Source organism: Arvicola amphibius, chromosome 8, assembly GCF_903992535.2.
Source record: "Arvicola amphibius chromosome 8, mArvAmp1.2, whole genome shotgun sequence".
Lineage (NCBI taxonomy): Eukaryota > Metazoa > Chordata > Mammalia > Rodentia > Cricetidae > Arvicola > Arvicola amphibius.
This window is the reverse complement of record NC_052054.1, coordinates 80,327,271-80,345,291: the sequence shown is the minus strand read 5'-3', so window position 1 is coordinate 80,345,291 and position 18,021 is coordinate 80,327,271. Positions and strand designations below refer to the sequence as shown.

The window sequence follows — 18,021 nt, the reverse complement described above, 5'->3', positions numbered from 1 at the left end:
TGAATGAAGAGGCCACAATATACCCCAATAGACATGCCCTGTGGTGAAGCTATTAATATCCCTTTCTGGCTGACATGTTCCTTTGCGGGAGGGAGAAAGGAGACCCGAAAGATTCAGGAAGCAGAAGGGATAGACAAGGCTCAGGAATCTTGGAAAGTTCCATGATTCACAAGACTCGCCCCGTGGTTGCACAAGCAGTAACCATTCTCTGGGGAACAGGCAGCTCTGGTGGAGCTATCTACAAGTTCTAAAGAAAGCTTAAGAAAGCAGCTTCCAAGCATGACATCACCTGTGCTGGATCTCATGACATCACCTATGCTGTGCTGTGGGACAATGGCTTTACCCTATAAAGGTTTGTTTCTTGTACTTGTTTAATAAAACACCAATTGGCCAGTAGCTAGGCAGGAAGTATAGGTGGGCGACCAGGCAGGAAGTAGAGGTGGAACAATGAGAACAGGAGAATTCTGGGAAGAGGAAAGAGTCAGTCTGCAGTCATGATCCAGAGAGAAAGGAAGCCAGACACAGAGCAAGCGAGATGAGAATGCTTCACTGATAAAGGGTACCAAGCCACATGGCTAACACAGAAAAGAATTATGGGCTAAGATGTAGGATGTAAGAGTTAATAAGAAGCCTAAGCTACCAGGCCAACCAGTTTAGAATTAATGTACACGTCTGTGTGTTTCTTTGGGGCTGAAAGGCTGCGGGACAAGGGGAGATAGAAACCTCTGTCAACAATGCTGGGCCTTAAGAGTGACATCTCCATTCTGGACCTTTGGATAAGGCAGCTGCTTTAGAGTCACCCTCATGCATATAAGCACCCACATCATTCACCCTAAGAACCCCAATAAACTCACTAGTTCACCAAACAGGCTGGGGTGGATTCATTTCTTTGGCCTGTCATTAGTGTCCAGAACTGGATGAATAGATGCTTGTTCACACCTCCCTAGAGAAAGTCACACCACACAGCCTGAGAAGATTCCCTCCTTCTCTTCCTCCCTCTGAGGAACCCCAGAGTCCCAGTTCTCCTGTCTAGAGAGTCTTGCCTCATTTTCCTTATCTGTGCATTGGGGCGACCAACAAATTAGCTGAGCAGGGCATAGAACAAGGAGTGAAGTGACCACTGGATATGAATCCAGGCCTGTGTTGGCTCACACACCTCCAGGGGCTAGTGCAGGGCTGCCAGGCATGGCTAGAGCTAAGGATGTGACAGTAGAGAGAGGCCAGGTCCCCTTGGGTACAGAGGGCTCAGTTTATTTCACCAGGAGGACCAGATTCCTCCTCTTGCCCCGGGTGGGACGAAAGACCACCTTACAGAGAAGCCCCCACACGACCAGGACAGAGACCATGAGCAGCATCAACTTCAGGCCCCTGAGGACGGAGTCTGCTTTGCCGGGCTGGGCCCTGGGCTGCCAACGCCCCTGGCCTTTGGTTTGTCTCTCAGCCTCCAGCAGTTCCACAGAGGCTGCGGGGCTGAACTGGGCTATCAGTTCCTGTTGCACGAAACATCTGTAAATGGCTGGCTGGAAGATCTGCAGCTGCTGGCCACCACTGACCGGGTCCATTAAGCTGCCAGAAAGCTTGCCAGAAAGCTGGTCCTGCCAGGTCAGAGCAGTGTCGTTGGCTTCCCAGTGAATAGGCCTGGATGGAAGAAACAGAGTCAAACTTCAGGAGTCTGCAGAGAACAGGGGACTGAAGGGAGCTGGAGACAACAGCCCTGTAAACGTCACCAGGGGGCTGCTGGGGAGGTATAGCCCGGGAAGCTTCTAGACTTCCACCTCGGACTGGCTGGGTGGCCTAAGCCAAGGCCACTAGTTTCCATTTCCTTGTCTGAGAGCAGGGCTATTGTGGTGGCATCTGCCTCGGGGTAATTTGAAAGACTTCGGAAGACCGTCCCCTCCATCGGTATTGCCTCCCCTCTGCTTTCTCCACGTTTAATGAATGCCCAGTCACACTCGCATGCTAGGACATTCCATCCACGCTGCCCCGGGCCTCCATCTTTCTTCTGCCATCTACCCAGAGCACAGTCCCTCAAAGCACAGCTTTCTCCCGTCTCCTTCTGCCTTGGCAGGAGTGACCGGTTCTCAGAAGAGCCTTCCTTGACTGCCTTCCCACTTAGAATTTTAATCTCTCCCAACTGTGCACACCAGGGATCCCTGCACTCAGAAGGCTGAAGCAGGAGGATGACAAATTTGATGCTAGCCTGGGCTATGTAAGGAGAATCCCCATTCTCAAAAAGAGAACTCATCAGTTTAAAACGTCGTGTGGATTTATTTGTCCTGAAAGAAAAGGAGAGTTGATTGTTTGGAGTAAGTAGGAAGCTATGTTCTTCACTGTGCCCTGGGCACCAAGGACATTACTGAGTGGGTGGATGAATCGGGTCCTCGTGTCCAGGGATGGCAGAGGGGATCCTGAGCAGACAGTGATGTTCAGAAGGCCTCTGTAGAACACAAAAGTTTTGCCAGACCAGATCCTGTGGCCAGTAACCCTCTCAAACATCACAGTTAGTCCACACAGACCAGTCTTGAGTTGGACAGTGCCTATCTGAAATCTCTGCATTTCCCAGAATCTCAGAATGCAACCTTACTTGGAAACTGGGTTGTTGTCAATGCATTACAATGACGTCATATTGGAGTAGAATAGCCTTGAGGTCCAAAGAGTCTGGTGACCTTCCGGAGCCAAGACAGATAAAGATACCCGGGATGGAGGCTAAGAAGGGATGGAGGCGGGGATGGGGAATGAAGCTTCCAGCCCGGAAATGGCAGAGGATCTCTGGTTCCCACAGAGGCTAGAAAAATCAGGGGTGGAGAGGAAGGGCAGCCTCCTAACGGCTTGCTTCTGACTTCCAGGCTCCAACGTAGTGAGAGAATACAATTATCATCACCACCGTCATTGCTGTCTTCATTGTTGCTTTGAGACAAGGTCTCATGATGTAGCTACCCTGGAACTCATAGGAATCCACCTTCCTCTGCCTCCCAAGTGCTGGGATTAAAGACATGCACCGTCTACCCAGCCGATTTTATTGTCTTAGTCTTAGGCCACTCCAGTCTGTGGTGCTTTGTGCTATAAATGAATGAAACTCCTGTGGTCAGAAGTATCACCAGTGGACAACTTATCGGAGAAAACAAAAAAGACAGAAAATTTTGGCTCATGAATTTGGAGGTTTCAGTCCAAGATTGGCCAGATCTATTGCTTTTTGAGGCAAGACAGGATATCATGGTAGTGAGAGCGTACCACGTGTGTCTGATTTTTATGGGTGCCAGAAGAAGTCATTGGATCCTTTAGAACTGGAGTTACAAACAGTTGTGGGTAGTCATATGGGTGCTGGAAACTGAACCTGGGTCCCTTGTAAAAGCAGCAATTGCTCTTAACTGCTAAGCCATCATGTGCATGTGTCTGTATATATACATGCGTCTGTGCACTGCATGCATGTGTCTGTGTATGTGTACACATGTGTCTGTGTACGTGAATGCATGCGTCTGTATACTGCATGCATGCTTCTGTGTATGTGAATGCATACGTCTGTGCATGTGTGCGAATGTGTCTGTGTATGTACATGCATGTGTCCGTGTACTGTTTGCATGCTTCTGTGTACGTGCACGCATGTATCTGTGTATGTGCATGCATGTTTGTGTATGTGAATGCATGTAGAGTGCATGTTCCTGAGGAGCAGGTCCCTCTGGAGCTGGAGTTACAGGCAGTTGTGAGGCACCAGACATGGCTGCTAAGAATCAAACTCAAGTCGTCTGAGAGAACCTTAAGCACTCTTTAGCCCTGAGCCACTTCTCCAGTCCCCCCCACCTTTATTTCTTGAGATAGGGCCTCTCTCAGTTCTGCTAGGCTGGCCAGCCAATGACCTCCAAGGCTGCTGTGGGCAGCACCATCCCCTAGGTATGTGGTCCTAGGTTGAATGAGAAAGGTAGCCATGCATGAACCTATGAGGCAGCAAAGAGTATTCTCCCACGGTTCCTGCCCTGACTTCCCTCAACAAGAGGTTATGACATGTAAGCCACAGTCAACAAAAACCAATGAAGAGAATCAATTTTAACAACCTAAAAGGTTTTTATCTTTTGGAGTCTTCTGACCCAGCTGGAGATGATTCTTCTAGCCATTTCTGTCACCTACATTCTGACACTGACGGCAGAAACAACTATTCTTGTATTATTCCTGAACCTCAGACTCCACACAGGCATGTCTTTCTTCCCCTTTCACCCTCTCCTCCCTGGTTTTTACTCCAAGCACCTTTCTCCAGATGCTCAAGAATCTCAAGGGCCCAGAGAAGAAAAGTTGCCATGCTTCTGTGTGACCCGGCTTTACATGACTTTAGAACTGAGCTCCCCAGAGTGTGTGAGTCTTGCTGACACTGTGACCACATTGAAGCTATTTCCCAGTATGGGGTCACTGCACAGCCAAAAGGTCCCGTGGCAGATGACTACAATGGCTCAGGCCAGTGGCTGTGGCTTTTACCTTGATCCTCCAATTGCCTCTCTGTAGCCGTCCCAGGGTGGGTGATTTTGTAAGAAGCCTGACTAAAATTCTTCTGTGGACACAACTTTCCTGGAAAATGAACTCTCTGTGGTGGTGACAATCTTCTGGGGGGGTCACACCAGGCCTTTACCAATAAATTCTTATGCATGCTAAGGGCATGTTAAGGGCATGCTGAGGAAAATGACCCACAGAAGACACGGGGAAGCCTTGGGGGCTTGTGGGTCTTCCCTGATTGCTGCCCTTTTATTCTTTAGGGATATATGATGTCTGTCTACACTTAACCGCAACACAAATTCACAGAGAATCATGGGAAAAATCTTTTTCCTGCCTACCCTAACTCAGTCTTCTGCTCTACACCTGAGAAATGAAAGTCAAATAGATGATTTAAAAAAAAAAAAAGGTTGGTGGCAAAAGAAGTTTAGGGAGAAGAAACACTTCATGTACATCTTGGACTCAGGGGACTTTTAGGCCTATACAATTATGGTTTTTATTAGGCTGGAGAGATGGCTCAATGGTTGAGAGCACTGGTTGCTCTTCCAGAGGACCATCCAAGTGGTTGCATACACCATCTGTAACTCCAGTTCCAGGAGATCTGACACCCTCTTCTGGACCCCAAGAGTACTGCACACATATGGTGTGCATACACAGAAGTAGACAAAACACTCGGCACATAAAATAAAAATACATCTCTAAAAAACTAAAGGGGTTTCTGGGATTCCATTAACTTGGGCCTCTTTCTGATTATTCTCACATACAGAGAAAATGTGAATACTGGCAGACAGAAAGTCATCTATCAGGTAGCAACTGAGTCTTTCAAGCATCCTTTATCAGTCTAAGGTAGCTACCAATCCCTCCTCCTTTTGTTGAGACAGGGCCTCACTGTGCAGCCCTATGTGGCTTAGAACTCAATATGTAGATCAGGACAGCCTCAAACTGAGAGATCTGCCTGAATGTGCATCCCCACTGCTGGACCACTATGCCTGACTTAGCTTTCTATCCCTCTGGATCAGTCCTTTGATTATAGTGCTGGACTCTGACAATGTACTCTTACAAAATACACACAAGTACACACACACACACACACACATACTAACACACACACACATGCACACACGCAAACTTTAGGGGACTAATTCTAAATATTTAAATATGACAAAAGTACATTAATAAATAAAAAGTTTTGTCATTTAAAGCATATCTTAACATAATTATATAGAATTGTGAGACTGCTTTTCTTCATGTTGAGTACAATGGCTTTATTTGTTCTAATAAAATGTTTAATAGTTATAGCATATAATTAAAAAGAAGAGGAAACAATAGTACATTTAGAATAGTCACACTGTTTTCAAAATATTCACGATCTTCACTCACAAAATGCTCTCCTACATTCCTGGTGACTTTACGTACAACCATGGACTATCTCATACGTAATGCTTCATTAAAATGATTTTATCAGAGATTAATCCTATAGATTCCTCTATGTGACTCTTCCAAGCTGAGTGGATAAGCCACCTGCGGCAAGAGGAAAAGTGTGATTTAACCAGAAGACCTCAACGTGGCAACAAAAGCCCTGACTAGCACCTGCTCTTCCTTTGTTCATATCTGTACCAAGACTGGCCTCAACTGCATCCACAACTCCAGAGAAAACGTTACTGATGTCTTTGGAAAGTCATGTAGTCAGTGAGCAACACGGTTCCCTGGATCTTTGTTTCAAATAAGACTCTTGTTTCAAATAATAGAGAAATTAATGAGTGTGAGCCTCTTGAGGATGTTTTTTTTTTTTTTAAAAAAAAAAAAAAAAAACTCTTCCCATGCAGTCAGGATACTTTGGGACACATGTTATTCTTGCCGTGTGTTTCAGAAAGGTGTGTTACAGCATCCCCGGCTTCCTCCCATGCTCTCACTGACTCTGATGACTGCCGATGGAGCTAACCTGCCAAGACACCCCTACCAGCCTGGCACAGGGTCACCACAAAGAAGCCTGGGACTAGGGACCGGGGTCTGAACTGGAGCTAACCTGCCAAGACACCCCTACCAGCCTGGCACAGCGTCACCACAAAGAACCCTGGGACTAGGGACTGGGGTCCGAACTGGCCAAAGGGTCCCAATCACCTGTAGATGGACGCAAAGGGACAGAAGATCTGTGTGGATTCTGACTCCTCCGCGAGCCTGAAGCTATCGAAGATGACATAGTCGCCACCAAACATAAGGCCTTGGCACACCTCATAGCAGACTTCCACCTGCATCTCCGGCCTCACTCGGTCATAAAGCGCCTTTGTATCTCCCAAGTAGATCCCACAGGGTACAGGCTCCTCCAGGGGCTCCTTAACATAGCAGTAGCCCAGGCGTTTGCGCTCGCCCATGCGTTTGGCCTCGCCCGGGACTTGACAGTTGTTGCATTCCTGCCAAGGTTCCCACTGGGTGTACAGTATCTCTCCGTGGCCCAGGTTCAGTGTGTCATTCATCAGGGGCTCCTGATTCAGGTCGAGGTGCGTGATGTGCAGCCTGGTGACATCCTGGAAATCAATCTTATACCCCGTCACTCGGGTTCCCTTCTCGTCCTGGCATTCATAGAGGCCTGTGCTGAAGGGCGATGGGTTTTGGATCAGGAGATGACTCTCTGGATCACTGGAAATACCGGAGACGTTAACAGGTTTGTCATCTATGTCCAGTCCGAAGAAGAACCAGCGTGCCTTGGAGACGCTGCATTCCAAGAGAACATCATTGTTGGAGAGGAGGGCCAGTTGACATTCCTTGTCCTGGGGACATGTGACAGGCAGGTGGAGCCCCAACACCGGGAGAGCAAAGCTGAGCAGTATCCACAGGATGGTAAGCATGGTGGACTGAGAAGGTGGCTGTGTACTGGCCACCAGCCTGGACACTGTGACATCATTCATGAACTCAAGCCTCTGTTGAGCAGAGGTGAACAAAGAGGCTCGAAGCCACCACCTCCCACGGTGACAAGTTGGGATGTAATGTGTCTAGTGAGGGTCTTTCTCTGTCATCTGTGTTGCCAAGAGGTGATTTTCATGTCCGGGGAGTAGCACTGGCGTCACACGTGTGGACATTCAACACACTGCTCCTGTATGTGCAGATTGTGTCCCAGGCACATTGTCTCCCTGTGCAGTCCTGACTGCCTTGTATGTAGCCCAGGTTACTCTGTGTAGTCCTGACTGCCTTGGAACTATGTAGCCCAGGTTACTCTGTGCAGTCCGACTGCCTTGGAACTATGTAGCCCAGGCTGGCCTCACACTCACAGAGCTTCACCTGCCTCTGCCTCTTGATGGTGGGATTAAAATTAAATAAATTTTAAATTTCCATGTATGCGTATGTATTTCTGTGTGAGTTTTTGTGTCCTGTGTGTGCAGAATCTCAGAGAGCAGAAGAGGTGTCAGGTCCTCTGGAACTAGAGTTACAGACAATTGTGAGCCTCCGTGTGGGTTCTGGGAACTGAACTCGGGTCCTCTAGAAAAGCAGTGTTCTTTTTTAAAAAAAACTTTTATTCTGTGTGGATTTCACATCATTTGCATCCCAATTCCATTCATCTCCCAGTCCCCTCACTTCTGCCCTTTGCCCTTGCAACCTCCCCAAAAATAAAAAAAAAAAAAAAATTTTTGATTTTTCAAGACAGGGTTTCTCTGTAGTTTTGGAGCCTGTTCTGGAACTAGCCCTTGTACACCAGGCTGGCCTCAAATTCACAGAGATCCACCTGCATCTGCCTCCTGAGTGCTGGGATTAAAGGCGTGTGCCAACACCGTCTGGCCCAAAAAATCAAAATGTGAAAGTAAAATCAAAAAAACAAAAATCAAAAACCAAACCAAAAACAACAACAAAATTAAAAAAAAAATCTCAGCATGGAAGCTGTGGTGTGGCCGGTGAGTGACACACATAGTCTTTAGTCCATGCACCTTTACTTGTAAGTGCTAGTTGCAAGGAATCACCGGTCTGGTTCGAGGCCTCTGACTTCTGTTGCCCTATCAGTAACTGAGCCCTCCTCAGGACTGCTCTTGAGGATCCTGTTGTTGCCCTGTGTCATGGAGATCCTGCAGCTTTGGATCTCAGGTCCGGCCCCTTCACCTGCTCCAGCAGTTCACAGATGAGGTGGAAGTTGGGGCGGGCTAACTCATAGCTGTCCCATAGCCCTGGTTCTGGGCCTGGGTTGATCAGTCTGCCCGCCTTCCCTCACGGTTACCAGCCAGGTGAGCTCTCCAGCCCTGCCCCGGCTAGCTCACCCAATGCAGCAGACAGCAGGGTCAGGGGCCAGGTCTCCTGTTCTCACACCCTCAGTCCAGCTCACCCACACTCACCCCATGGCCAGCTCTACCATTTTGCCCAGGGGAGGCGCAGGGTCAATTCTCCAGACTGCTGCACCTGGTGGGGGACGGGACCAGCTCTTCTCATGCCCCTGAGGCCAGCTCTCCCACCTGGCACAAGTGGCAAGGGGTGGGGGTCATATTTCTCTTACCCTTGCCACCCCCATGGCATATGAGGGACAGGGTGGGGACATCTCTTCTGCTCTCATGCCCACAGGCCTGACTCACCTGCGCCCCCACTAACAGGGTCAGCTTTAGTGTGCTGCCCAAACAAGGTACAGGGCCTGCTCTCCTGTATGCTGCCGCTGGTGAGGGGCAGGACCTGCTCTCCTGTGTGCTGCCGCTGGTGAGAGGCAGGGCCAGCTCTCTCAGCTGCTGAAGGTGGCAAGGGGTAAGGGGAGGGAAGGGAGTTTTTGTAACCAGTGCTCTTAATCACTTAGCCAACTCCCCAGTTCCAATCCCTGAAAAAAAAAGTCTTAATTTCATGTGTATAGGTATTTTACCTGCATGTATGTCTACCTACCACATGTGTGCTTTTTACCCAAGGAAACCAGAAGAGGGCGCTGGATTTCCAAAGCTCTTAACCACTGAGCCCTCTCTTGAGCTCCCTGACACACTTCTTAACCCTGAGGGTAGAGCTGTGGCCAAATCCTTGCAGGTTCTGATTTTCTGTATCTCTCTGGGCACCCCATTCATGTTAACTTCTGCCCTGTTTTCCAGCACATTCCAACCAAGCAGAGGCATTCCTGCTTCAGGACCTTGGGACATGTTTTACCCTAACTTTCTCTCCAAGATAGCTGCAAACTTCAATTGATCTTAAATAAATACATACTGTTCACAGTTTGTTCTAGCCCAAATCTTTCCCTAAATACCTTTTCAGACAGGAAATTTGAGATGATCCAGATACATTGTAGCAGAAATCCAGCAGGATCTTTGTATCTGGGGTAAACATCAGAATAAAACCGTTGTTTGGTACTGTGTCTGGGGCAAACCTCCAAATGAAGAGTCCTTTTCTAGAAGTACTTGGACCTTGAAGGACTCCTTGTGGGTGAGGCAGTTCTTTTCTGCTATCTGCAGAGTCGTTTTCTGAAGGAACGGGAGAGCCTTCACATGACTTTAGCCACTGCACGGTCCTGGCACACCCACATGTCCTCGATCTTGGGCACAGCAAACAGTGCACGATAAGGACTGGCATGGGGCGGGGGGGGGGGCATGATGATTTCCTTCAGAAAAACATATAGGGTGGACCAGGGGCTCTGGTATGAGGAACTTGATTTACCCTCCCTCCCCCCAAAAAAACAACTTTTGTATAACAATCAATCAGCCTTTGATGATTGTTCAAGGCTCAATTCACAGAAACTTTCTCCCTGAGTCTTGGAGTGACCCCTTTCTATCACCAACCCACACAACACAAAACACCCGGCAAGGCATGATTTTCTGAGGTCCATTCACTGCAGAGATATTTGGTGAATATCAAAAGCCAGCCATCAACTCTTTTGCGGGGGGGGGGGGTCGTTTTTGGTTTTTCGAGACAGGGTTTCTCTCTGTAGCTTTGGAGCCTGTCCTAGAACTCACTCTGTAGACCAGGCTGGCCTTGAACTCATGGAGATCCTCCTGTCTCTGCTTCCCGAGTGCTGGGATTAAAGGCGTGCGCCACCAATGCCCCGCACCAGGCGTCACTCTTAATAAAGAAACACGGCTTCTGGCAACGCACATCACACAAGGTCACATGTTACCTTCTCTGTCAGTCACGGGAGCTACATCTGGGAAACTTGCTAGAATGCTGGCTATGGATTCCTAAGGGAAACAGCCTGGCCATTCAAATGTCCTCAGCTAGTCCTTAAGAACCATGCTTTTGTGGAGATTTTTCTTTAAAACTACCTGATTTTTTTTTTTGGTTTGGTTATTCTTGTTTTTGTTGTTGCTTACATGTATTCTCGTGTGTGTGTGTGTGTGTGTGTGTGTGTGTGTGTGTGTGTGGTGAATCGATGAGTTTATTGGGATTGCTTACAGGAGCAGAAATGACTCAAAGACAGCTGCATCAACAAAACCCACCCCAGCACCAGTGACAACTCACAAAAGCTGGGAACCTGGAGCCCACTGCACAGCCCACAGACAACTCAACAGGTTGGAGAGTGGCCTTTCCAGGGGCCTCAGATGGTCTAACCCTCTTCCAGGCAGCTAGCTGGTTTCTGCTTCTTCCAGGCAGCTGGTTTGATATCAGAATCTTTGTAGCTTTTATTGTTTACTCTGGCAGCAAGGGACCTAGTGAATCTGGTCAGTTCCAGGGACTTCCTGAAGCTATTCTGAGTTGTTTACCTTCCTGCTTAAGGAGCTTCCCTGCAGGATGAACTGTTTCAATCTGGGAGGAGACTGTTACACAACAGTGGGTGTGCCTGCACACTTATGCAGTCAAGCACGGAGCGTGGTGCCTGTGTGGAGGTCGAAGTCATTTCTCGTTCTCCACCATGTGTCTTCTTGGGACTAAACTCAGGTCATTGGATTTGGTGGCAAGCGCTATTACCCACAAAGCCATCTTGAAGCCCTTATTTTGGTTTTTGAGACAGAGTAGCCCTAGCTGACCTGCAACTCTCTTTGTAGACCAGGCTGTCCTCAAAGTCATAGAGACACACTTGCTCTGCATCCCAAGAGCTGGGATTAACTTAAAATAATTTAGAAGGAGGCATTAGTACTGCTCCTACAGACACGAAAAGATAAAGAATGGAACTAAAAATGCTGTCGTGTGCCTATAATTCCAGTACTTAGGAGTCAGAAGCAGGAAGATACTGAGTTCAAGACAAATGTGGACTATATAATGAAACCATGTCTCAAAATACCTAGAGCTGGGGACAATGTGGCTTAGAGGTAGGGTGTTCTAGAATGCTGAAAGCCTTGAGTTTGATAACCACAGCAAACAAAATAAAAACAAAAACATACTACAGCTATATACGTGTGTTTTAGTCAGTGTTCTATTGCTGTGAAGAGACACCATGACCATAGCAAATCTTACAAAGGAAGCATTTACTTGGGGCTGGCTTACAGTTTAGAGGTTCAGTCCACTGTCATCATGGCAGGGAGCATGGTATGTAGACAGACATGGTGCTGGAGAAGTAGCTGAGAATTCTACATCTGGATCCACGGGTAGCAGGAAAGAGAGACTCTGGGCTTGTCATGGGCTTTGAGAACCTCAGAGCCCACCCACCTCCCACCCCCACCCCACCCTGCCACACACACACCCAGTGACACACTTCCTCCAACAAGGCCACATCTCCTAGTCCTTTCAAATAATGCAACTCCTTGGTGATCAAACATTAAAATCTATGATCCTTTAGGGGCCATTCTTATTCAAACCACAACTGGCTGAAGACAAAACTTCTTGATGCGTTGATGGAATGAGTAAATTTGTGGGGGAAAGAAAACAATTTAACAACACTAGCGCTGGTGTAGGAGTTCCTTCTGTTTGTTGCTTTCATAAGATAATGAATAAAGAAACTGCCTTGGCCTGATAGGGCAGAACTTAGGTAGGCAGAGAAGATAGAACTGAATTCTGGGAGAAAGAAAGCAGAGTCAGAGAGCAGCCATGGATTCAGCAGCAGACATGCTGAATCTTTCCTGGTAAGGCACGACCTGGTGGTGTTATACAAATTAATAGAAATGGGTTAAATCAAGATGTGGGAGTTAACCAATAAGAGGTGAGAGTTAATGGGCTAGGCAGTAATTTAATTAATAACAATTTCTGTGTGGTTATTTAGGGTGTAAGCTAGCCAGGCGGTCAGGACAAACAAAGGGCCACGCTCCTCGTACAACATAGCACAAGAAAAAACAGTTTTATATTTACAACTAAGGAAATTAACTCAGGAATTTAAAGTTTGTGTACATACATGCTCACAAGTACACGCGCGCGCGTGCGTGCACACACACACACATACACACACACACACAAACAAACAAACTGAAGACCAGAAACAGTCAACAATGTTGGTAATTATTTCAAATATGTTACCACCAACTGTTCTCTGCTTCCCATCCCAAGATATGAGGTGAGGACATCCAGCCACCACGGAACCTGCCCACACCAGATCTGAACTCCCATGTGGCCCTGTATTCCAATACACTATGCCATGGGACCAGCCAGCCTTCTGTTCCTGCCAACACGCCCTCCCTGCCTGCTGCCACCATGTCTTCCCCACCACAGTTGGTTGTGTCCCTCTGGAACTTGACAGCAAGTGTGGCTTTGGCCCCTGGAATCAAACCTTGTCGGTTATTTTTCAGTTGCTGTGAGAAAGCACCGTGACAGAGGCACTTACAGAATAAAACGTTTATTTGGGCTTATGGCCCCAGAGGGCTAACTATTGTGGAGGGGAGGCATAACAGCAAGCCACAGGCATGGCAGTGGGAGCAGGAAGCTGAAAGATGAGATTTTCAACTCCATTCCAAAGCAGATAATGAACGGGCAGGGGAGGAAGGCCTTACACTCTCAGAGCCCAACCCCAGGGATGTACTTTCTTCAGCAAGACTGCCACCTGCCACCAACTAGGGACCAAATGGTCAGATTTCTCATTCTTAAACCACCATCCTGACAGAATGAAAAGGAGGAAAATCAGAAGCCACAGAGTAAGTATCCACCAGGAAAGAGCAAGTCTAACAACAGACCATGACCCAGAAAGCCAAGTAGAGAGGGACCATTCAATGACCTTCACATGCTTGCTCAAAGTCAGCATTTTTATTACAGAGGAACCACTCACTGAGAGCAGTGGTTCTCAACCTGTGGGTCGCGATCATCAGAAAACACATATTTCCAGTGGTCTTAGGAATTGAGACATCACTCAGTAGCAAAATTGCAGTTATGAAGTAGCAACAAAAATGATTTTATGGTTGGGGGGTCACCACAACATGAGGAATTATATTAAGGGTCACAGCATCAGGAAGGTTGAGAACCTCTGGTTTAAGGGCTTGAGGCCGGGCGGTGGTGGCGCACGCCTTTAATCCCAGCACTCGGGAGGCAGAGGCAGGCGGATCTCTGTGAGTTCGAGACCAGCCTGGTCTACAAGACTACAGACTAGTTCCAGGACAGGCTCCAAAGCCACAGAGAAACCCTGTCTCGAAAAAAAAAAAAAAAAAAAAAAAAAAAAAAAGTAAATAAGGGCTTGAGAGGTAGCTGAGCTGTTAAAAGCATTAGCTGTTCTTCCAGAGAACCCAAGCTTATTCCCAGCCCCCACAAGAAGGGTCACAACTTATGTAACTCCAGCACCAGGCAATCTGTCGCCCTCTTCTGGCCTCTGTGAGCACCGCACACATAGCGTGCACATAAATACATGCAGGTAAAACACCCACACACATAAAATACAAATAAATCTTCCATTAAAAATGAAGTAACTATGAGATTCTCATGATGATTTAAAAACCAATGAAAAGAAACCAAAATATCATCCACAGCTGTAATAACCAGGGGCAGTCACCAGGAAACATTTGATAAACTGTCTTCCGGCAAGTTTGGGGGTTGGCTTTTTTGCCTGTTTGTTTTGCTTGTTTTTGACTTTATTTATTTTTGAGATGGGGCTTTACTACATAGCCCTGGCTGTCCTGGTAAATCTAAGTGCATGCAGCACTTAGAACTGTTGCTATTTCTTTGCCTAATAATTATTTTGTCATATCATGACCCTTTGCCTACTAACACAAAATATTGACAGAGGAAGAAACAAACATGTGCCGGGTGTGGTGGTGCACACTTTTCATGCCAACATTCTGGAAGCAGAGTCGGGGAGATCTTTTGTGAGTTTAAGGCCAGCCTGGTCTATAGCAAGTTCCAGGCCAGCCAAAGCCACATAGTGAAACCCTGTCTCAAAAAAGAAAAAGAAAATCCCAGCACTTGGGAGGCAGAGCAGGTGGATCTCTGTGAGTTCAAGGATAGCCTGGTCTACAAGAGCCAGTTCCAGGACAGGTTTCAAAGCTACAGAGAAACCCTGTCTTGAAAAACCCAAAAGAGAAAGGACTAAGACACGTTACTGGTGCAAGGAGAGAGGGGCAAACCAGTTCTTCAGGGTCTAGTCAGCAGACAGGACCCACATCTATGCTTACACTGGCTGAACCTAAGCCTGAGTCTCTGGCTCCAGGTTGCCTGTGTGGGCAGGAAATAGATCCTTTTTCAGGCACCACCTTCCTCAACACCTCAGAGATTTCTGGTGTGACAATATCTAAGCAAACCAATGACTCTAGGCTCTCACTGACCGTGAAGGCTTCTAGGTGTAGAGGAAGAACTTATCTACTGGATGGAGACCTCCCCCTAGGATGGGGGAGCAGACAGACCCCAGGGACCAGCACTGATGGAGGGCCAAGAGAAGGGCCGTCGGCCCTGCTCTGATTACCTGTAGATGGAAGCCAAGGGACAGCTGAGCCACCCGTGGTTGGAGGTTTTGTCCAGCTGCTGAGTGTCAAAGACGAAATATGGCTGAGTGGTTTCTGTGATGGTGTCACAGGGCACCTGGCAGGCTTGTAACTGGAGTTCAGGCCGCAGGCGGATGTGGGTCACCTTCTCCTTTCCCAGGTAGAGCCAGCAGGGCATGGGTTTTCCTAGCGGCTCCTCCACGTAGCAGTAACCCAGTCGTTTGCGCTCCCCCGGCTTTTCGCAACGGTTACAGTCTTGCCAAGGATCCCAGTGGGTAAAAACGAGTACCTCGCCTCCTAGGTTCATGGTCTCATTTTCCAGGGGCCTTTGGCCCAGGTCTTTGTGTGTGATACGTAGCAGGCTTATATCCTGAAAGTCAATCTCATATTCCACCACACGGGCCTTGTAATTATCCAGACAGCGATAAAGCCCTGTCTGGGACGGCTGAGGTTTGAGTAATTGCAGGTTGCTCCCAGAGAGTATCTTCACGTTGGGTATGGAGTTGAGCAGGGACAGTTCATCCTCCAGAGATGAAGAAAAATACCATAGTGCTTTGGGGTGGTTACACTGCAGGACCACGTCATTGCCCGAGAGTAAGGCGTACTGGCACAGATTCTTATACGGACAGTTGATTAGTTTCTGGGCCCACAGCACAGGAAGAGAAAGACTAGCCAGCCACAGAATGGCCAGCATGGCTGAAGACTACAGGAAGAACTTAGGAACTTTCTTGGGTACTGTGGGTACTGTGATGTAATCCATAGAACTTGGGTGCTAAGCCCTGTGTACCAGGGTCCAGAGAGTTTTCAGAAAAACACATGAACATATAAGACTTGGGCTGGAGAGATGTCTCAGCAGTTAGGAGCACCCGTTGCTCTTCCAGAGGACCTGGGATGGTTCCTAACACACACACACATACATACACACACCACACACACACACACACACACATAGCAGCTCACAACTGTCTGCAATTCCAATCCCAGAGGACCTGCTGCCCTTTTCTGGCTTCTGTGGGCATCAGGCACACATGTGGTGTACAGACATGCATGCAGGCAAACAGATGAACATAAAACAAAAACTGAACTATGTGTAAGATTTAACTTGATGTGAGATTCCCCTCTGTATGCTGTGAATATCATTGGTTAATAAAGGAACTGCTTTGGGCCTACAGCAGAGCTATAGGGGAACAGAGCCAGGTGGGGGAAACTAAACTGAATGCTGGGAGGAAGGAGGTGGAGTTAGGGAGAAGCCATAGAGCTACCACTGGAGACAGACGCACTGAAACTTTGCTGGTAGGCCACAACCTCGTGGTGATGCACAGATTAATGGAAATGGGTTAAATTAAAATGTAAGAGTTAGCAAATAAGAAGCTAGAGCTAGTGGGCCAAGCAGTGATTTAAATAATATGATTTCTGTGTGATTATTTTGGGGGCTGAGTAGCGGGGAACCAACAAGCGGCTTCCTCCAACAATAATTTATATACCCCCAGGAAGTAGATAGGATGAACTCAAAAGGCAAATTATCCGCCCTCACACATCCAGTACATGAAGATAGTGTGTGCTTTGAATCCAGACATACACTGTAGGTCACACGTTGGAGTCCCAGATGGTTGTACTGATGTTGATGGTACTGAAAAACCTTAGTGTTTATCCCACCGAATGATAGGAAAGACCATTACCCAAATTCTAGGGTCAGATTACACAAGCTTTGTTTTCTTTCAGGGCTATCTGTCTAAAGGTGGGGTTTAGCATCAAACATGGAAGAAGGTTGGGTTTATATTAGCCCCAAACTTCAAGGCCAGTTTTTTTTTTTAAGGATTTTTGGCTATGTAGGAACATAGAGGAACATCTCAATATTATGTGGCAGAACATCATATCAGGGTGGGGGTCAGAATATAGGTGTGGGACATGTCAAATTCCAAAAAATGGGTCAAGGCATGGTCAAATTCCAGTTTTTCAGAAAACAGGTATGAGCGTACTTTGGCGAGATGGCTTTTAATCTTAAGATGGAGTCAGGCTGGTCCATCATTGGGAAGCGGAACTCATTTGGCAGAAGTAGGGCAGTCCTTGGGTCTCTCTTGTCCCTGGCCCCTTCCTGTCTGACTGTTTCCTAGCCTCCGTGAAGCAAGCAGCGTGCTTAGTTCTCGGCCTCACCAGCCTTGAAATGCAAGCCCCCAAATGATGTAGCCAGCCAAACGTACCCCAAAACCTTTGAAAACATGAGCCAAAAATAAAATAAAATATTTTACAAAAAAAAAACAAAAACCCTATTTCTCATAGGCCTATGTCTCAGAGACAAAAAGTGCCTGCCATGGGAATGGGACAAGGGCTTCGTGTCCATCAAAAGGGGGCACACAGATACAGAAGTCCAGGGGGAAGCCGTGACAAGGACCACCTCTCCTAAAGTTAGAAAGGTTGTTGTTGTGGTGGTTTGGTTTGGTTTTTCAAGACAGGAATTCTCTGTGTAAGAGTCGTGGCTGTCCTGGAACTCGCTTTGCAGATCAAGCCATTCTCAAACTCACTGAGATCTGCTGCCTGCCTCTGCCTCCTGAGTGCTGGGATAAAAGCCATGTGCTACCGCTGCCCCGCCATAGGAAAGATCCTTAAATCATCATCAATCATCCCCTGGTGTCAATGGGATGTACTAATCGTGACAGTCCAGATTCCATCATTCCGGAATCTTAGTTTTATAACCCCCTTCTTTTTTCACATTCATACCCAGCATTGGTTAGTGGAGAGGGCTCCTCCACAAGGTCCCCACAGATGCCATCCGAAACCACACTGGTTCCTGTGGCAGGGGAAGGCATACTGTCGATTAAATGCTCTGGACTGGGAGGGG

General features: G+C 47.5%; 1 protein-coding gene across 2 annotated transcripts; it reads right to left on the bottom strand.

Annotated features, from left to right (window-relative positions):
- Positions 1-1,250: 1,250 nt before the first annotated feature.
- On the bottom strand, positions 1,251-16,114 carry Fam187b (family with sequence similarity 187 member B). Of its 2 annotated transcripts, none has more exons than XM_038339922.1 (2): positions 15,164-16,114; positions 1,251-1,638 (listed from the first exon to the last, which is right to left on the bottom strand). In XM_038339922.1, exons 1-2 carry the CDS (start codon positions 15,874-15,876, stop codon positions 1,251-1,253), a joined length of 1,101 nt encoding a protein of 366 aa, XP_038195850.1. In that variant the 5' UTR covers positions 15,877-16,114. The 2 variants fall into 2 exon arrangements, with proteins under 2 accessions (XP_038195850.1, XP_038195851.1); XM_038339923.1 differs by lacking the exon at positions 15,164-16,114 and adding an exon at positions 6,598-7,322.
- Positions 16,115-18,021: the final 1,907 nt, after the last annotated feature.

Bases quoted from the DNA above. Each gene is read 5' to 3' on its own strand.
- Fam187b (XM_038339923.1), bottom strand. From the start codon at position 7,322: ATGCTTACCATCCTGTGGATACTGCTCAGCTTTGCTCTCCCGGTGTTG. The intron at 1,639-6,597 runs GTGATTGGGACC...TCTTCCATCCAG, and splicing joins CCCTTTGCGTCCATCTACAG to GCCTATTCACTGGGAAGCCA.